The sequence below is a fragment of the Schistocerca gregaria genome, chromosome 7, assembly GCF_023897955.1.
Source record: "Schistocerca gregaria isolate iqSchGreg1 chromosome 7, iqSchGreg1.2, whole genome shotgun sequence".
In the NCBI taxonomy this organism is placed as follows: Eukaryota; Metazoa; Arthropoda; class Insecta; order Orthoptera; family Acrididae; genus Schistocerca; species Schistocerca gregaria.
The window spans coordinates 272,731,807-272,754,154 of NC_064926.1; the positions used below are offsets into that span (position 1 = coordinate 272,731,807).

Genomic DNA, 22,348 nt, shown 5'->3' on the forward strand with positions numbered 1-22,348 from the left:
AAAGTTAAAGAGACTTTTGGAGATAAGAGATCCACTTGTATGAACATCAAGAGCTCAGATGGAAACCCAGTTCTAAGCAAATAAGGGAAATCAGAAAGGTGGAAGGAGTATATAGAGGGTCTATACAAGGGCAATGTACTTGAGGACAATATTATGGAAATGGAAGAGGATGTAGATGAAGATGAAATGGCAGATACGATACTGTGTGAAAAGTGTGACAGAGTACTGAAAGACCTGAGTCGAAGCAAGGCCCCCTGAGTAGACAACTTTCCATGGGAACTACTGATGGCCTTGGGAGAGCCAGTCCTGACAAAACTCTACCATCTGGTGAGCAAGATGTATGAGAGAGGCGAAATACACTCAGACTTCAAGAAGAATATAATAATTCCAATCCCAAAGAAAGCAGGTGTTGACCGATGTGAAAAGTACCGAACAATCAGTTTAATAATCCACAGCTGCAAAATACTAACACAAATTCTTTACAGATGAATGGAAAAACTAGTAGAAGCCGACCTCGGGGAAGATCAGTTTGGATTCCGTAGAAATGTTGGAACACATGAGGCAATACTGACCCTACGACTTATCTTAGAAGCTAGATTAAGGAAGGGCAAACCTACCTTTCTAGCATTTGTAGACTTAGAGAAAGCTTTTGACAATGTTGACTGGAATACTCTCTTTCAAATTCTGAAGGTGGCAGGGGTAAATATATAGGGAGCGAAACGCTATTTACAATTTGTACAGAAACCAGATGGCAGTTATAAGAGTCGAGGGGCATGAAAGGGAAGCAGTGGTTGGGAAGAGAGTGAGACAGGGTTGTAGTCTCTCCCCGATGTTATTCAATCTGTATATTGAGCAAGCAGTAAAGGAAACAAAAGAAAAATTTGGAGTTGGTATTAAAATCCACGGAGAAGAAATAAAAACTTTGGGGTTCGCTGATGACATCGTAATTCTGTCAGAGACAGCAAAGGACTTGGAAGAGCAGTTGAACGGAATGGACAGTGTCTTGAAACGAGGATATAAGATGAACATGAACAAAAGCAAAATGAGGATAATGGAATGTAGTCGAATTAAATCGGGTGATGCTGAGGGAATTAGATTAGGAAATGAGACACTTAAAGTAGTAAAGGAGTTTTGCTATTTGGAGAGCAAAATAACTGATGATGGTCGAAGTAGAGAGGATATAAAATGTAGACTGGCAATGGCAAGAAAAGCGTTTCTGAAGAAGAGAAATTTGTTAACATCGAGTATAGATTTAAGTGTCAGGAAGTCATGTCTGAAAGTATTTGTATGGAGTTTAGCCATGTATGGAAGTGAAACATGGATGATAAATAGTTTGGACAAGAAGAGAATGGAAGCTTTTGAAATGTGGTGCTACAGAAGAATGCTGAAGATTAGATGGGTAGATCACATAACTAATGAGGAAGTATTGAATAGGATTGGGGAGAAGAGAAGTTTGTGGCACAACTTGACCAGAAGAAGGGATCGGTTGGTAGGACATGTTCTGAGGCATCAAGGGATCACCAATTTAGTATTGGAGGCAGCGTAGAGGGTAAAAATCGTAGAGGGAGAGCAAGAGATGAATACACTAAGCAGATTCAGAATGATGTGGGTTGCAGTGGGTTCTGGGAGATGAAGAAGCTTGCACAGGATAGAGTAGCATGGAGAGCTGCATCAAACCAGTCTCAGGACTGAAAACCACAACAACAACAACAATTTGTATGGGTTCACTGATTCCAACTGTGATGCACTGTCTCTCTCCACTTCTTTTCATATCCCTTAGAACTTGCTGATTTTTCTAAGCACACAGAGTTTCACACCAAACTGATTTCTGAAATTGAATTAAATTGAATATGTGTGTACTACACCACAGAATTAACTATTTGTGCTACAAGGAAGAAATCATAATAATAGAAATTCCTGGCTTGGACACAAACAATACAGTTATTTAATGCAACTGTCTAGTTTGTAGAAAAATTAAACCTAAGCATTAGATAGCCCCATAAACAATCTTCCTACAAATTTCAAAAAACAGCTATGTTTGTGTGTGATACAAAAAAGGCACTAACTCTCAACCTTACCGAACACAGCTCAGATGATAATTGAACCAAACAACTACTGCTTCACAACAAAACATTTAAAGTCTTAATATGACAAGGACTCATATTACGCCATTTGAAACAAATAAAAAGGATCTGTTAGCACTGAATGTAAAATTCCTTGAGGACCAAATCATTTACTAATTAAAATGGAGTCAACACTAAAATCAGTGCAGTGTGTTTTCCTCTTAAAAGTAACTTTCATTTGTTGGCCTCCAGACATGGGCAATGTTGTCAATTTGTATAATTTCACTCTCTGGTGCTGTATGGGATGATTTTCTGAGCAATGTACCTAAAGTAAACAAAATATTCTTTCAGGTAACATAACCAACAAGAATACTTTGTAAAGAGTATAGCTTCACATCTCACAGGCATATTCTCAAAGATCGTCAAATTCTTACACTCAGTTCCCAGTAAATTTACTCATTGGCAGTGTTTGTTGCAGATTATAAACATCATTTAGGGGTCAATTGTGATTTACACATCTGTAATACAAGATGTGAAAATAATACTATGTAGACTATGTCTTTTCTGTTAAATTTGTAGTGGGATTCTGTATTCTGATTTAACAGTTTTAATCAGTTTCGTTTCCAACATAAATCATGAAAATGAGCATCTATACAAAGTCTAAAGAAATTTGTAGACACACATCATCACCCAAACATTCTACAAATTACAAGTAATGTAGGACTTATACTGTCTTGTGTGATTACTTATTTGCAGTAATACAGACATCTTTTATTTTGTTTTTGTGGCTGTGGAAATGTTTGCTATTCCTCTGTGAGTGTGTTTATGTTTTGATTCAGATTCAGATTCTTTATTGGTCATTCAGCATTATTACATGCAATAGACTTCGTCAGTTCACTTAACCTAATATTTTTATTAAATATATTTAACACATTTAACTTAAGTTGATATTGGGTATTTCTAAAAATTCTTCTATTGAATAGAATGGGTTCATTAACAAGAAGCTGTGTAGCTTTTCCTTAAATAATTTGATTGGCATGCTTGTGACATATTTGTACAATTTGTTATATATTTTAATTGACATGTACTTATGGCTATTGTTTGTTTTTGCTAATCTATTCTGTGGCAAGATCAGAGAAGTACAGTTTCTTGTATTGTAGTCATGTCTTTGATTCATTACACTTAAATTAGGTAGTTCCGCAAGTATGAAGTTAACACTATCAAGAATATATAGATTAATAACTGTTAAAATTCTATATTTAATGAACAATGGTTTACAATGTGTCCTATTATCTACCGTTGCTATTACTCTGATTGCTTTCTTTTGGATCACCTAAATTTCATTTATTTTTTTGCTATTTCCCCAGAGCATTAGCCCATACCTTAAAACAGACTGAAAAAAAGCAAAGTACGCTGTCCTTACATATTCCGATGTCACACATAACATCAGCCTCTTCAACAGGTATATAACTCTTGACAGCCTAACTGCTATGTGTTCTGCATGAGAGTCCCATGTTAGTTTGTTGTCCAGGATTATACCTAAAAATTTTGCACTTTGTTTTTCTATTTTTGTAGTCTTTGATAGACTGAACCACATGTTCTGGGTCTTTGTCTCATTTAATAGTAGCCCATTTGCATTAAACCATGATGTTGCATTTTCTTTTGCCAAATTCATACTGCTTACAAGTTTATCAAAATCATGGTTTACAGACAGCAGAGTTGTATCATCTGCATACATATATGTCTTTACATTAATATTTGCCGGTAGGTCATTTATATGTATGAGGAATAGAAGTGGTCCTAATTTAGATCCCTGTGGCACTCCGTGTTGAACCTCAAGTGTGTTTGACACATTACTTCCTGAGCTTACCACTTGCTTCCTATTATTAAGGTATGATTTGACAAGTTTTAAACTTTTGCCACATATTCCATAATATTCGAGTTTAGAGAGTAAAACAGAGTGGTCAACACAGTCAAAGGCCTTGCTCAGGTCACATAAGGTTACCTTGGCTGGTATGTGTGTGTGTGTTTGTGTGTGTGTGTGTTTACACACACTGTCTGACAAAGAAAGTGAAGCATCCAGAGGACATGATCAGATGACAATGTAATTTTCTACACTTACATACAATGGGTGGGTATGTAAATGATTACAATTGCAGTTCTCCACTCTGCTGCAGAGTGAAAATTTATTCTGGAAGCAGCCTCCCAGACTATGGCAAACCCATGTCTTTGCAGTATTGTTTGTCCCAAGAGTGCTAGTCCTGCCAAAAATGCAGGAGAATTTCTATGAATTTTGTAATCTAGGAGATGAGATTCTGGTGAAAGTAAAGCTATGGGGGTGGGTTATCAGCCATTCTTGGATAGCTCAGTTAATAGAGTACTTGCCCACTACTACCACTACTACAGATAAAAGTCTGAGGTTCAAGTCCCAGTCTGGGGCACAGTTTCAATCCATCAGGAAAGTTCCAAATGGCACACACTGAGCTAAAGAATGTAAATTCTCCCCCAGGCTGTGGCTAAGCTATATGTCCACAGTATCCTTTCTTCCAGGAGTACTAGCCCCAATATGTATGCTGGAGGACTTCTGTAAAGTTTGGAAGGTAGGAGTTGAGGTACTGGTAGAAGCAAAGCTGTGAGGGCAAGTTGCAAGTTGTGCATGGCTAGCTTAGTTGGTAGAGCACTTGCACATCAAATGCAGAGCTACCAGCTTTGACCCCAGTCTGGTGCACAGTTTTAATCTGGCAGGAAGTTTAACTGAAATAGTGCATTAGTGTTGTTTATGTTTATTGTTGTTAACAGGTCTGTGGACAGCATCAGATAGTCTCTTATGTTTTATTGACACAATTGTGTAATCGTATGCTTCTGTGTGTTCTGATGAGTTGTTGAATGATCACAGTGAATAACATGGGAGTGTCATATATTCATGTGAGGTACCATTATCATCATCTGATAGGGATTTAAAGAGGCCTCATATGGGTCATCATTCAGCTGGTTGGTGCATTCATGCATTATCAAGATTTGTGGGACACTCAGATGTGACAAGAGTACCAGTATTGGGCTGCATTGGAATGTGAGGGCAGGCATACTATTTCTTAAGGTCCTATTCAGAAATGTCTGAGCACCACAAAGGAGGATTAATGTACTTTACACCAAGCACATCTGTGCCTAACATCCAAGAACAAATAATGGATTCCTTGCAACATTATACATCATCCTGCCTCATTGGTTAGATATGAGTAGCAGCCAGATTAGGAAATTACCATCTGTATTACCCTGGATGACCATTGCTGGCAAGTGTGGCATTAACCTGGGGTGAAGTCCCATTCTTCCAGTGTTTGGAGAGGAGTAGTAGTGTTACTCTGGGTGTCATGTTTTTGGGGAGTCATCATGCATAAATTCATGCCATGGCCGGTAGTGACTGAAGGAACTCTGACAGCACAATCACACATCACAGACGTCTTGTGTCCTCGTGTGGTACATCTTATTTGACAGTACTGTGGTGCCATTTTCAACAAGGCAATGCTCATCCACCATGATACATGCCTCCATGAACTTCTGCACAATGTTGAGATGTTCCCATGAGCAGTAAGATCCCCATATCTGCCCCCAACAGAACATTTTTGATCCAGCTTGAGTATCAACTCCAGCCCAGTATCAGAGTTTCTGATATCAAGTACCAGTTTCAACAGTTACTGTCTCAAGAGTGAATACAATGGCTTTGCACCACTTTTACCAACTGAATGCCATACCTACAATACCAGGAGGAAGATAGACCTTCATTATGAATCAAAAACCTTACTATTGTACAAAAAGGAGTCCATTACATGAGCTGCAAGGTGTTCAATGCACTCCCACCATTACTGAAATTACTTATCCACGAGCTTTCTAAATTTAGATAATTCCTTCTATTTGGCAGAAGAATATTTCAGTAGAGTTAACTGTAATTGATTGTTTCATTTACTAATTTGGTGTGCTATTGTGCATTACGATACTCACAATCACTATTAACATCATTACTGTGTCTTTCATTTACCTATTAAGATCTACCATATTTTTAATGTATTTTTTCTGTTATATATATATATATATATATATATATATATATATATATATATATATATATATATATATATAAAACAGAAAGAAACTTCCACATGGGAAAAATATATTAAAAACAAAGATTCCAAGACTTACCAAGCGGGAAAGCGCCGGCAGACAGGCACATGAACAAAACACACAAACACACACACAGAATTACAAGCTTTCGCAACTGGCAGTTGCTTCGTCAGGAAAGAGGGAAGGAGAGGGAAAAATGAAAGGATGTGGGTTTTAAGGGAGAGGGTAAGGAGTCATTCCAATCCCGGGAGCGGAAAGACTTCCCTTAGGGGAAAAAAAGGACAGGTGTACACTCGCACACACACACACATATCCATCCGCACATGTGTATGTGCGGATGGATATGTGTGTGTGTGTGCGAGTGTACACCTGTCCTTTTTTTCCCCTAAGGGAAGTCTTTCCGCTCCCGGGATTGGAATGACTCCTTACCCTCTCCCTTAAAACCCACATCCTTTCATTTTTCCCTCTCCTTCCCTCTTTCCTGACGAAGCAACTGCCAGTTGCGAAAGCTTGTAATTCTGTGTGTGTGTTTGTGTGTTTTGTTCATGTGCCTGTCTGCCGGCGCTTTCCCGCTTGGTAAGTCTTGGAATCTTTGTTTTTAATATATATATATATATATATATATATATATATATATATATATATATATATAATAGAAAGAAAAGGCCTTTAAAAATGTCTGCTTGTGTATGTATGGATATGTGTGTGTGTGTGTGTGTGTGTGTGTGTGTGTGTGTGTGTGTGTGTGTGTGCGCGAGTATATACCTATCCTTTCTTCCCCTTTAAGTCTTTCTGCTCCCGGGATTGGAATATATATATATATATATATATATAGAGGGAAACATTCCACATGGGAAAAATATATCTAAAAACAAAGATGATGGGACTCACCAAACAAAAGCACTGGCAGGTCGACAGACACACACACACACACACACACACACACACACACACACACACACACACACACACAAAATTCCAGCCCTCACAACCAATAGCTGCCTCCTCAGGAAAGAGGGAAGGAGAGGGAAAGATGAAAGGATGCCGGTCCCAAGGGAGAGGGCAAGGAGTCGCTCCAATCCTGGGAGCGGAAAGACCCTCCCTAGGGGGAAAAAAAGACAGGTGTACACTCGCACACACACACACGTATCCATCCGCACATACACAGACACAAGCAGACATTTGTAAAGGCAAAGCGTTCAGGCAGAGATGTCAGTCGAGGCGGAAGTGCAAAGGCAAAGAAGTTGTTGAAAGACAGGTGAGGTATGAGCGGCAGCAACATGAAATTATCGGAGGTTGAGGCCTGGCGGATACCGAGAAGAGAGGATATACTGAAGGGCAAGTTCCCATCTCCAGAGTTCTGTCAGGTTGGTGTTAGTGGGAAGTATCCAGATAACTCAGATGGTGTAACACTGTGCCAAGATGTGCTGGCCATGCACCAATGCATGTTTAGCCACAGGGTGATCCTCATTACCAACAAACACTGTCTGCCTGTGTCCATTCATGCAAATGGACAGTTTGTTGCTGGTCGTTCCCACATAGAAAGCTTCACAGTGTAGGCAAGTCAGTTGGTAAATCATGTAGGTGCTATCATACGTGGCAGTGCCTTTAATCGTGTACACCTTCCGGGTTACAGGACTGGAGTAGGTGGTGGTGGGAGGGTGCATGGGACAGGTTTTACACCTGGGGCGGTTACAAGGATAGGAGCCAGAGGGTAGGGAAGGTGGTTTGGGGATTTCATAGGGATGAACTAAGATGTTATGAAGGTTAGGTGGATGGCAGAAAGACACTCTTGGTGGAGTGGGGAGGATTTCATGAAGGATGGATCTCATTTCAGGGCAGGATTTGAGGAAGTTGTATTCCTGCTGGAGAGCCACATTCAGAGTCTGATCCAGTCCCGGAAAGTATCCTGTCACAAGTGGGGCACTTCTGGGGTTCTTCTGTGGGAGGTTTTGGGTTTGAGGGGATGAGGAAGTGGCGCTGGTTATTTGCTTCTGTACCAGGTTGGGAGGGTAGTTGTGGGATGCAAAAGCTGTTTTCAGGGTGTTGGTGTAATGGTTCAAGGATTCCGGACTGGAGCAGATTCATTTGCCACGAAGACCTAGGCTGTAGGGAAGGGACCGTTTGATGTGGAATGGGTGGCAGCTGTCATAATGGAGGTACTGTTGCTTGATGGTGGGTTTGATGTGGACGGATGTGTGAAGCTGGCCATTGGACAAATGGAGGTCAACGTCAAGGAAAGTGGCATGGGTTCTGGAGTAGGACCAGGTGAATCTGATGGAACCAAAGGAGTTGAGGTTGGAGAGGAAATTCAAGAGTTGTTCTTCACTGTGAGTCCAGATCATGAAGATGTCATCAATAAATCTGTACCAAACTTTGGGTTGGCATGCCTGGGTATCCAAGAAGGCTTCCTCTAAGTGACCCATGAATAGGTTGGCGTACGAAGGAGCTTCCTGGTACCCATGGCTGTTCCCTTTAATTGTTGGTATGTCTGGCCTTCAAAAGTGAAGAAGTTGTGGGTCAGGATGAAGCTGGCTAAGGTAATGAGGAAAGATGTTTTAGGTAGGGTGGCAGGTGATCGGCGTGAAAGGAAGTGCTTCATCGCAGCAAGGCCCTGGTAGTGTGGAATATTTGTGTATAAGGAAGTGGCATCAATGGTAACAAGGATGGTTTCAGGGGGTAACAGATTGGGTAAGGATTCCAGGCGTTCGAGAAAGTGGTTGGTGTCCTTGATGAAGGATGCGAGACTGCATGTAATGGGTTGAAGGTGTTGATCTACGTAGGCAGAGATACGTTCTGTGGGGGCTTGGTAACCAGCTACAATGGGGCGGCCGGGATGATTGGGTTTGTGAATTTTAGGAAGAAGGTAGAAGGTAGGGGTACGGGGTGTCGGTGGAGGTCAGGAGGTTGATGGAGTGAGGTGAAAGATTTTGTAGGGGACCTAAGGTTCTGAGGATTCCTTGAAGCTCTGCCTGGACATCAGGAATGGGATTACCTTGGCAGACTTTGTATGTGGTGTTGTCTGAAAGCTGACGCAGTCCCTCAGCCACATACTCCCGACAATCAAGTACCACGGTCGTGGAACCCTTGTCCGCCAGAAGAATGACGATGGATCGGTCAGCCTTCAGATCACGGATAGCTTGGGCTTCAGCAGTGGTGATGTTGGGGGTAAGATTAAGGTTTTTTAAGAAGGATTGAGAGGCAAGGCGGGAAGTCAGAAATTCCTGGAAGGTTTGGAGAGGATGATTTTGAAGAAGAGGAGGTGGGTCCCGCTGTGATGGAGGACGGAACTGTTCCAGGCAGGGTTCAATTTTGATAGTGTCTTGGGGAGTTGGATCATTAGGAGTAGGATTAGGATCATTTCTCTTCTTGGCAAAGTGATATTTTCAGTAGAGAGTATGAGTGTAGGACAGTAAATCTTTGACGAGGGCTGTTTGGTTGAATCTGGGAGTGGGGCTGAAGGTCAGGCCTTTAGATAGGACAGAGGTTTCGGATTGAAATAGCGGTTTGTAGGAAAGGTTAACTAGTGAATTAGGGTTTTGTGGTTCCAGATCGTGTTGATTGGAATTTTGAGGTTTTGGAGGGAGTGGAGCTGGAAGTGGGAGATTGAATAGATGGGAGAGACTGGGTTTGTGTGCAATGAGAGGAGGTTGAGGTTTGCTGGAAAGGTTGTGAAGGGTGAGTGAGTTGCCTTTTTCGTAGGTGGGAAACCAGGAGATTGGATAGTTACACCGGCTGTTCAGAGCATCCTCCTACAGGCCAACCCCAAATTAGAACAGCATGCCACCCTCCACCTCAAAAAACTATCCAATTGCGCACACACACACATACACACATATCCATCCATACATACACAGACACAAGCAGAGATCCTGTTGTCTGGTTGTGTCTATGTATGTATGGATGGATGTGTGTGTGTGTGTGTGTGTGTGTGTGTGTGTGTGTGTGAGCACGAGTGTATACCTATCCTTTTTTCCCCCTAAGGTAAGTCTTTCCGCTCCGGCGATTAGAATGACTCCTTACCCTCTCCCTTAAAACCCACATCCTTTCATCTTTCCTTTTCCTTCCCTCTTTCCTGACGAAGCAGCCGCCGGTTGCGAAAGCTCGAAATTTTGTATGTGTGTGTTTGTGTGTTATTTTATAGTGCCTGTCTACCGGCACTTTCCCGCTTGGTAAGTCTTGGAATCTTTATATATAAAGATGATGTGACTTGCCAAGCGGGGGCGCTGGAGGGCCGATGGACACACGGGCAAGCACAGGCATGCACGCGGGGTCCAGGCTTTCGCGGCCAACGGTTGCTTCTTCGGTGGGGTTGGGGGGGGAGGGGGATGGGCAGGGACGAGGGGATGTGGGTATTTTGGGGGGAGGGTGGGGGGCCGTTCCAGTCCTGGGGGCGGGGTGACTTGCCTGGTGGCGGGGGGGGCGGGGGGGGGGGGGGGGGGGGACGACAGGTGTACACCCTTAAGGTAAGTCTTTCCGCTCCCGGGATTGGAATGACTCCTTACCCTCTCCCTTGAAACCCACATCCTTTCATCTTTCCCCCTCCTTCTCTCTTTCCTGAAGAAGCAACCGTTGGTTGTGAAAGCTAGAATTTTGTGTGTATGTTTGTGTGTCTATTGACCTGCCAGCGCTTTTTTTTTGGTAAGTCCCATCATCTTTGTGTGTGTGTGTGTGTGTGTGTGTGTCTATAAAATAGAAGGAAACTTCCACATGGGAAAAATATATTAAAAACAAAGATTCCAAGACATACCAAGCGGGAAAGCGCCGGTAGATAGGCACCATAAATAAAACACACAACCACACACACAGAATTTCTAGTTTTCGCAACCGACGGTTGCTTCTTCAGGAAAGAGGGAAGGAGAGGGAAAGACGAAAGGATGTGGGTTTTAAGGGAGAGGGTAAGGAGTCATTCCAATCCCGGGAGCGGAAGACTTACCTTAGGGGGAAAAAAGGACAGGTGTACACTCGCACACACACACATATCCATCCGCACATACACAGACACAAGCAGACATTTCCATTCTGCTTGTGTCTGTGTATGTGCGGATGGATATGTGTTTTATAACAGTATAAAGATTGTATGACATTTGATTTAATTTGTTAATGCATATCTGTGCCTTGAATGTTTTCCTACTTTTCAGACCTTTGGAACACAGTGAATGTTTGTCTGGAATAGCCATATTGTCCTAGCTCTGTGACGTGACTGTGTTGTATGGGTGGACTGCTCAATTTTCCACTGTATAATAAGGATTTTCCTTTAACTACTCCATGATATATCTTACCCCTGTAATTCATGAAACAGAAGCAATAAAGTTGAGTCATTCTTATCATCAATATGGTCTGTGAGACACATTATCATCGATATGGTATTTGAGACCATCCGAGATTAAGCGAGGAAACTCAGCCTCCGTCCATGAAACCATACATACAGGTGGTGAATGATAGAATATGATAGAGCTCTGAAATTTCACATCCAAGCCTGGTAAAACTGGTGCAGATACTAAACTTTAAGGACTTTGTAGAACTTTTTATCCTCATAAAAATGTCTTCCTTCTATGCGTATGTATATTTGAACCATTTACTTTCATTGTATTATGATGGCAAATCCTATATCGCCCTGAGACCCCACATCCATTAAAATTGACACTTAGGTTTTTGGAGTGTTTGGCCACCATCATATTTCTTCTAAGCAATCAATACTTAGATCCTCCTGCTGGAATGTTCACAATGATCTTGTGGGGTCCATTGTAGAATGAGTGCTCAATGTACAATGGACACCACAAGATCCTGAAGGAGATCTCAGCAGAGGGGTCAAAATGTTGATTGTTTGGAAGAAATATGACACAGCCTAACAATCCAGAAGAAGTTAACTTCAATTACAACAGTCATGGTAGCCTGTAGACTTAGGTTATGGCCTGCCGTTTTGTAGATACAAGTTTCTGCTAAGCACAATCCTCCACCCAGTAAAGCAGACTGTTTAGTGCTTCCAAATGCTGGAGCTTATGCATGCTACAAGAACAACTGAACTTCTCTTTTAGTATCTGTGTTGTAGCCAAACATGACTGTGTATGTTTTATTAGGAAATAACATTATATAAACAAATCACCTGTCAATATTAATGCTTGAATTATAGTTTTTGGTGTTCCTTAGACACTGCATTTAATTTACTAATATAACAAATAAAATTTTCCACAGCCTGTTTTTGAGAGAAATAGATGTCCATTTTAATGGACACAGGGATTTAGTGCTAACAAAACGTGTCTCCACATAACCAAAAGCTTCCTCAATTTGCACCACACCAAGTGTGTGAAATATTGTAAGTATTGCAATTCTTATTATTATGTTTACTTAAGGTAAGTAATTTGTTTTATTAAGAAGAGAGGACCTTGCAGATGAACAGTTAGTAAATTTGCTGACGAATGGAGAATTTTCTGATCTGGATGGTTTTAGCAGTGATGAGGAATAGTCATCAGCAGCAAGCAGCTGTGAATGAAAAATAGTGAGAGCCACAACATGCAGGCGATTCAAGTGATGACAGTGATGATGATGATACTATCAGAATAGGTAATGAGATTCTAAATGAAAATATAGGCAATGCTAGCACAAATTTATGGGAAAAATGTGAGAGGTATTTTCTTAGTAGTCTCTCAATACAACTTAAACACGGGTTGCATGCACATCATCAGCGGAGTGATCAGCTACTAATGGGTTTATGTTTGAACAAAGAATGCTGACTGATAGAACTATTTTCTTGTTTTAGAAACTGCAAACAGTTGGGTGCAGTACTGGGTGGCCAAGGGTAAATTAAATGACCACAGAAAGAATGTTCTGTGGTTCATGGCTTTCAAGAGAGCTTTGACAGAGGAATTTTTGGAAAAAGGAGATGGTACTTCCAGTGGCACAGACTACAGTGATGAGAATACAAGGAAATGGAAGAGAAGTAATGACAATGGTACCCCAAAAAGGAGGAGAAAGCATTGTCTAGTGATGCTGAATGTAAAAATAAAATGAATTGTGAGAAGAATGTTTGCAGAAAGAAAATAGAAGTAGTATGTCAAGCATGGGAAGCATATTTTTGTATTACTGTGCAGAAAAATTCCTTAGGGAGATGCATGAAAAATTATTTTGGGAAAAGCTAATACACATTAGTGTTTTGCTCAGTGTTATGTGTCCTTAATATTTGTTCATTATATTTAGTTTATAAATGTGACTTTTCCTTTAAATTGTGTAACTCATCCCAATCTTTAAGAAGGGAAATAGAAAAGAGTGCAAAAACTATTGGGGGATAACATTGATGAGTCACTGTGCAAAGATTTTTGAGAAAATATTGGAAGCCTGAATTCGGGCAAAAGTAGAACGAAGAGTGAGAGAACAGCAACATGGCTTCAGAACAGGAAGGTCTACGGTAGATCTAATTTTTGCTGTAAGACAACTGCAGGAACAGCACACAAGTAATTGGTGAGAGGGAGATGAAAGCTATTGTGTTTGCAGATGATCTGATGATTTGTGGGAATAAGGAGTAGGAAGTACAAGAACACTTGGACATATGGGAATGAACAGTACAAGAATATGGGATGAAATTTTGTATAAGTAAGAGTGAGATGATTATCACAACAAGAAAGAAGGAGAGAGGAACAACTGGAATAGCAATTGGTGGGGAATGATTGAGGAGAGTGGAGAGTTTCAAGTACCTAGGTAGCCTGATACAGGAAGATGGAAAAAATGACAGAGAAATAAACGAGTGGGGGATAAAAGCAGAAGCATTTCAGAAGAGTGTCAGAAGCCCGATGTGGAGCAAGGATGTACTCCAAGTCAGTAAAAATGCTATATGCTGGTCATACTATGTCCAAAGCCTACATATGCATCAGAAACCTGGTTTATGAAAGGAAGAGAGAACAGCAAACTACAAGCTATTGAGATGAAATTCCTGAGAAACAGTATTGGGGTGACAAAGATAGACAGGTTAAGAAATGAGAGGATCAGAGAGTTAAGGAAGGTGGAACCATTACAGGAGGAGATAGAGAAATCAAGGCTGTGATGGTATGGACATGTTAAGAGAATGGATGAGAAGAGGATGCCCAGGAGGATACATGAGATGAAACTGGAAGGAAAATGGCCCGGAGGAAGAGCGAGGAACAGGTCACTGAAAGGAGTAGAGGAATGCGTCCAGAAGAAAGGAGAAGATTGGACCAAGGTGAAGATGGAGAGATGGTGGCAAGACAGAAGATGATGGAGAGGCCTATTTTATATACAGACCTGGCCAGAAGCTGGAAACTGTCAAAGATGATAATGTTGATGACTCATGCCTTTCATATCATGCAGGAGGCAAATTTCATTTACAGAACAAAATAAAAATGAAATAAAAAACATGTAACTTAACTTTAATAAATGCTTTTGATAAAAGAAGTAAGAACATTCATGCTTTTATGTCAAGGAGAAATTTTTCTAAGTCCAGCAGTTTTATATATCAGTCAGAGCCAATGCCCATTTAAATGTCTATTCCATACTTAAGCTTTATGTCAAAAAATCTTTAAATATCCTCTTTAACATGTTGTTTGTACTGGTCTAACACAGTTCAAAGAGGTTCATTATTAATATGGTTCCAAAACAGCTTTAGGTATCAGGAGGCTACAATTATCAGATGATATCTGAATGAGTAAATAAATTAAATACAGATGCAAACATCAAAAGAATCACCATGTTTAATATGTGTATGACTTCAGAGGGTTGGGAGAAATCAGAGCAATATATAAAATTTCTACAGTACTTTTACAAGAAAACTAGCAACTAACAGGGTATTTGTTTCTACCACCCAGATGGACCACTCAAGGCAAATACAAAGACTAACTCTGACACCCTATCCTGAGACATTAGTTTTAGAACATACATAACTGAGAATATTGTACATAAAATTTGCAATCTGACAATATTTCATTCTGAACCAGGCCTCTGTTCCACTGATCTTTGGTGAGATACAGAGTATGGCGTAACAGCAGCAATGGTCAAAATTGGATGCACACCGATGACCGACCTATGATAAGCCATTATTGTTACTAAATGGAGAGTAACAGAGAAGTGAAGTTTCACATGCTGACTGCAAAAATGCTTTGATTCATTTGCTACACAAAAAGTATCAAGCTAAATCAAAACAATTACTAATATATTGACAAATGTAATCAAGTTTTGAAAATATTATAAGACTGGATAGATAAAAAAATCTATTCACCAAGCAGCAGCAGGAGAAAAACACAAATGGAAATTAAGGAAATGTGCAAGCATGCAGAGGCAGTCACTTTTTCTTTTTGAAGAGGGATTGTGGGCAGAGGAAGAGCGATGAAGGAAGGCCCATACCAAGATCATAATGAGTTAGGCCCCTGCCAAGGGAACATGGACAGAGGGCAAAAGACTGACAAAGATGATTTAAGAATTAAACAGGAAAGATACAAGAGTTCTCCTGCTGTATGTGTTTCCACCTCCCACCTGTGAGAAGAAGCTTTCCCTGCAGCAGGAAACTGTAGGCATATACTGTTGTCAGATTGTCACTTCATTCAAGTAGTACATAAGAAAATGACTAATACAGAACTGGTGTAATATGGCTTATGTGTCAACAGTGCACTTGGTTCAAACAGCTGCTGTCTACACAGCTAGCTGATATTCAACAATTGAGTTTTTGACTACTTTGCTATGATGTTGTATGATCTTGAAGGTTGGCCAACAAGTCTTGAAGGAAATATGCAATTTAACTGAATGCTTCTGATTTTTGATGATTTCTGCTAACTGAGGATTGAGTGAAACTGTCAGACTAAACTACTTCAAAGAATTTGATAGAATAAATAGTTAAATGGGAAATAGATGTCACATACAATGCACCATTTCATCTCCATTTGATTTTCTGTTAGGAAAGCATTAAATGAGTGCTCTGCAACTTATTTAAAAGTATATACAGCAGATTCTGCTGCCAAGTATACCAGAAATATTGATACACCTGAAGTAGTTAACAAAACAGCAGTTTTCAAGTTCCAGCAGAAAGAGCTAATGAACAACTCTGACACATATTTCTGTTTGGATATTTTGAAACTGTTTTTTCAGTGACTGCAGCAGTTTGTCAACACACTGTCAGAAAATTATACATCATGCTAAAATGAATGTACAATAGTTGCCACAAACAATAAGACATAGATTTTCTTTTATGCTCAGTTTTGTTTATAATGTCTGTACAATGTGGAATTTCTTTATGACAATGATACATTTAACTTATTGTGTGCAATATTTTTCATCCATATGGGTCATTTAAATAATATTCTTAAAATAAACTTTCATTTTCACTACACCTACCATAAAAATTACAAAATTTCTAAATCTGTGTAGAAAAAAACAGGAGAAATCTAGTTTTTTTCTTGAGGGTGGGTGCGATGCTGGTGGCAGAACAGCTTTGGGAGTTCTGTAACGGGCACAGGATGAAGGAAAGGGATTGGTGAGATTTAGGAGATGTGTAAGGTTACATAAAAAGTTGCGCACAATGCTGGGTCATGGTAGATTTGCCAGACAAGATGGGGAGGGAAGACTTTCATTCTTATTGTGTACGGTAAGTCTCCCATGACCTGGCTTCTGGGTGAATTTTCTATAACTCTCCCCATCTCATAAACATCACCAGTCCTTCTTTTTCTTATCTCTTCCTTCCCCTTCAACATTTCTCTGAGAAGAAGAGGCCCATTTGCTCTGAAAGCTTCCACATTTCCATAAATTCTGCATATGTTTACTTCTGCCACTGCTTGGTGAGTAGATTATTTTATCTAAAATCTACTTGCCTACAAAGTAGTTCAAAATGCCCTAATTACCAGAATAAATTAACAGATATAATGGAAGATGGTGACTAGCAAGTGAGCTTCCTACGATGCCAATCATTCACTGAACAGATCAAGTACCTCAGGAAGATACTACAGAACCACCAGTCAGTTGATTTTCACAATTAGCACATTCATGTCTTGATCTACCTCTGTGATTTTTACCTCCCACACTTCCCTCCAGTACTAAATTGGTGATCACTAGATGTCTCAGAATGTTTCCTACCAACCAATTCCTTTTTTTAGTAAGTATGTACCAGAATTTTCTCTCCTCCCCTATTCTATTCAGTACCTCTTCATTAGTTATGTGATCTGCCCCTCTAATCTTCTGACATTCTTCTGTTGCACCACATTTCAGAAACTTCTATTCTCTTCTTGTCTAAATTGTTTATCATTCTTGTTTCACTTCCATACATGGCTACACACTGTACAAATACTTTCAGAGAGGGCTTTCTGACACTTAAATCTATACTCAATGTTAACAAATATCTCTTCTTCAGAAATTTTTTTCTTGCCATTGCCCATCTACATTTTATATCATCCCTACTTTGACCATCATCAATTATTTTACTTCCCAAATAGCAAAACTCATCTCTACTTTAAGTGTCTCAATTAATTTAATTCCCTCAGCATCACGTGATTTAATTCTATTACATTCCATTATCCTGATTTTGCTTTTGTTAATATTCATCATGTATACTGGTTTCAAGACACTGTCAATTTCATTCAACTGTTCTTCCACATTCTTAGCTATCTTCAAAAGAATTACAATGTCATTGGAAAACCTCATGTCTTTACTTCTTCTCTCTGGACTTTAATTCCTACTCCAGATTTTTCTTTTGTTTCCTTTACTGCTTGCTCAATATACAGATTGAATAATATCAGGCATAGGTTACAACCCTGTCTCACTCCCTTCTCAACCACTGTTTCCCTTTTGTGCTGCTTGACCCTTATAACTGTCATCTGGTTCCTGTAAAAATTCTAAATAGCCATTTGATCCCTGCATTTTATACTGGATACCTTTAGAATTAGAAAGAGAGTATTCCAGTCAACATTGTCAAAAAGTTTCTCTAAGTCTACAAATGCTATAATTCCTTGATCTATCTTCTCATAGAAGTTATAGGGTCAGTAATACCTCTGTGTTCCTACATTTCTCCAGAATCCAAACCAGTCTTCCCCAAGGTCAGCTTCTACCAGTTTTTCCATTCGTTGGTAAAGACTTCATGTTAGTATTTTGCAACTGTGAGTTATTAAAGTGATAGTCAGTAATTTTCACCCCTGTCAACACATGCTTTCCTTGGGATTGGAATTATTATATTCTTCTTGAAGTCTGAGGGTATTTCACCAGTCTCGTACATCTTGCTCACCAAATGGAAGAGTTGTGGCATGGCTGGTTCTCCCAAGGCTATCAATAGCTCTAACAGAAAGTTGTCTAATCCTGGGGCCTTGTTTTGACTTAGGTCTTTGAGTTCTTTATTGAATTCCTCATGCAACATCATATTTCCCTTCTCATCTTCATCTATGTCCTCTTCCATTGTACTCAAGAACATCTCCCTTGTATAGACCCTATATGTACTCCTTGTGACTTTCTGATTTCCCTTCTTTGCTTAGGACTGGTTTTCCATCTGAGCACATGATATTCACGCAGGTGGTTCTCTTTTCTCCAAACGTCTCTTTAAATTTCCTGTAGGTGGGATCTATCTTTCTCCAAGTGATATATGATTCTACATTCTTACATTTGTCCTCTAGCAATTCCCACTTAGCAATTTTGCACTTCCTTTCAATCTCATTTTGGGACATTTTTATTCCTTTTCACCTGCTTAATTTGCTGCCTTTTTTTATTTTCTCCTTTCATCAATTAAATTTGATATCTCTTGTGTTACCCAAGGCTTTCTATTAGCCCTCATCTTTTTACCTACTTGATCCTCTGCTGTCTTCACTATTTCATCTCTCAAAGCTACCATTTCTTCTTCTATTATATTCCTTTCCCCTGTCATCATCAATTGTTTCTTAATGCTCTCTATTGAACTCTTTATAACATCTAGTTCTCTCATTTTGTCCAGACCCCATCTCCTTAAATTCCTGCCCTTTTGTAGTTTCTTCAGTTTGAATCTGCAGTTCATAAGGAATAAATTATCGTCAGAGTCCACATCTGCCCCTGGAAATGTCTTAAAATTTAAAACCTGGTTCCAAAATCTCTTTCTTACCATTATAAAATTCTACCAGGTGGCTTACTCTTTCATTCCTTTCCCCCAGTCTATGTTCACCTACTACCTTTACTTCACTTCCTTTTCCTGCTATGATTATTAAATTTTTATCTCCCTTAACTAGCTGAATAATTTCTTTTATTTCATCATACATTTCCACAATCTCCTCCTCATCTGAGGACCTCCAACTTTCTTATGAGGAATCAAAGAACATGATCTGCAAGAATGCAGATCTGGACTCTATTATGAGGAAATATAGCAATGTTGTACACACTAAACATGTCAGGTACTTAGGTGAAATTATCAGGAATACTGACAGTGATAGAGACACCAATAAACCATTGCAGAAAAATTGTGTGAAGTCTACACAGTTTCTTGTAATATTTGTTACTGGAAATCTCTTTCTAGCACTAACAGACAGACATTCTCTCTGAGCCACTCAATATAGGTGAGATATCATCATTAGCATCAAAGTTAATCTCACTAACAACATTAGAATTACAAATATTGGGAGGAGTGTTAGGGTTCAAGGCTGAAGAAAATATCTGGATACGCAAAAGATCAGAAGTACTTTATTTTTGAGCACACAATAATGTAATCAGTGGAAAATACTTCTGAAATTTAAGTGATATACAGAACAAATGTTTATCTCATAATTGTCCAGGAGAACCTTTCATATCATAGAAGGAATATTAGAGTTTCACATATCTTTGATAAGGTTGTTAGAGATGGAGCACAAGGTTGGACTGGGAAAGAATGGAGGAGGAATTCAGTCACTTGTCTCAAAGGAATTGTCACATTATTTTGAAAAGTTTTGGGGAACCTAAATCAGAATGGCTGGTGGGGATTTGATCTGTTGTCTTTCCAAATACATGTTATCTTTATCTTACAACTGTGACACAGCACTTGGTCACAATGTAAACTGAAACTAATAAGACAAGTTCTAGTGGTAATCCAAAAGCCAAAATGCACTCTTGTGTATCACTTTTGGCCCACTGGGGGCTTCACAGATTACACAGAAACAGACAATTTCAGAACTTCTCATCCAAGCAACTGACAGAGAGCAATCAGAAAGACTAAAAAGACTAGAGATGCATAGTGTGAAGATGAGAAGAACCAAATGGCTAAAGTCAGCTGAGTACAGTGACTCATTGTCCTTTATCAGCATGAGATTCTCACCTGTAAATGGGACTAGAATCTTATAAAATCTTACTAAATTGAGTCAAAGAGATGTAATCTGTGTATGCAGCATAAATATTGATAGTTAAGACTAGAACCAAGTCAGTATGCAGTATATGTTATATTTATCTATGTTACCCTTCCTTACACAAAACAAATACATAATATGATACACAATAATCATTGAAATCATTACTACTAGCAATGGTATAAGTTTTGAAAACATTGCATGAAAGTTGAATCATTATGGCAGTAAAAAAAGTTTCAATCTGGGATCCTTTTAATGTATTCGAATTATGTTAGTATCAGAGAAAGTGTGCTCTTAGCAAAAAGGAAGAAAATCCAAGTAAATTTGATGTTTTTCAATAACTGAATCTATTCAGAAATAAGCAAATAATACTTATTATTTACAGCATACATACTATGCGAATAATATCTTTGATGTGCAGTACTGCAGCAAGATTTTCTGCTTGTGACTCCATGTTATTCTACTATGTAACACGAAACTCAAAACTAAATGTCTTCCAGTCAACTGAACAAATGCTTTCTGGGAGTAGATATCAGCCAAGAACTTCAGAACCTGTATATGACTATCTCACCACACTGACATATTTACATTTTATGGCACTGAGATTTAAGCTACTTGTGCAGTATCTTATCTCCTTCCTTAATGTTTGATGTAGAACAGTTTTTTGAGATACGAGAGACTTAATAATGCTCTTGCAAGTCATACTGAATTAAATAAACTGTTGAATTCATAGTCTTAGTCACATTTTAATTTACAGCTACTCCTCTTCCATGTCACTGTTTTTCAGTATTTGATGGTGACTGTAGCCCTGGAAATGTTTATCTCTTCAGATAAATCAAAATGTGACCAAGACTGGAAATTCTATAGTTTATTTAGTTATAAAGGTCACTGTTCATCTCCAAAAGTCAGAATGATTGCATTTCATTATAAAGTTTTATATATGCTGTTATTATGGCTGGAATCATGATACCTCACATAAGCAAACTTCCTATCAACTTTAATATTTTCATTCTGCATCCATTCCTTATGTTGGTACTTAAATGAGTTTAGGTTTTTGTTGCAGATGATGATATTGAACTGCCTTCAGGTATTCTGATGGATACAGTTGTTTAGATTTTCTGATAGTTTAATGTGGTGACTCACTTAAAAACATGGTCAATAATACCCAACAGAATACCAAAACCCAGATAAAAATCTGTCACCATTGCTAGTAAGGACTGAAAACTGATTAACTCCTTTCTTTAAATATCTTCCAAAGTGCATGATAGAATACACAGAAATACCTGACAGTGTGCATTTTTTTTTTTTACATTCATCATGAGTCATTGTGTAGTGTCAATTCACACTAGCATAAAAGCAGTATTGATGTCTGCCAATGTCAACATTTCAATGACGCCATGATCAGAGTTCTTCATAAACTAAACAAAAAACTAATGATTATGACTGCTGAATCACACCATTGTGGAGTTTGATGTAAAACAGAGGCCTTCTGGGAAAAGTAAATCAAGCTTTCTAACTTGACAAAGTCATCTACAGACCCTATATATGAAAATCTATCAGTCAGAAATGTAAGTGTTTTGTTTTGTAGTGCTGCAGTATCACACATAGAACATATATGATCCAACCCATTCATTCATTATGGAACTCCAAAAGATACAAAAGAAGTCAAGAATATCTTGTACATTAGATGCTCTCCAGTTAGTGAAAATTGTAAATATGTCAAACAGTTGATTATCAAATGACATATTTATGAAAGTATATATCAATCAAGAGTAGCATATATTGGAAACTAAAACTGTATGAGTATCTCATCAATAGTTTTCTTCGAGGCATCTCCATTTCAGGTGATCTATGTTCTCTTTCTTAATGCTACTATATGTGCACCCATCCAGCACATTGTCCAGGATGTCA

At 39.0% G+C, this 22,348-nt stretch overlaps 1 protein-coding gene across 2 annotated transcripts in view; it reads right to left on the minus strand.

The window, feature by feature from the left end:
* LOC126281974 (sorbitol dehydrogenase-like) overlaps nt 1-22,348 on the minus strand; it is a 115,940-nt gene that overhangs the window by 90,827 nt on the left and 2,765 nt on the right. The window contains exon 1 of one of the 2 annotated variants that reach the window (XM_049981350.1): nt 20,832-21,009. The exons of the other annotated variant lie outside the window; for it this stretch is intronic. Coding sequence (XP_049837307.1) covers nt 20,832-20,891 — 60 coding nt within the window. The 5' untranslated portion in view covers nt 20,892-21,009. Of the gene's footprint in view, nt 1-20,831; nt 21,010-22,348 lie in introns of those variants that run through there. 2 annotated transcript variants of the gene reach the window in all.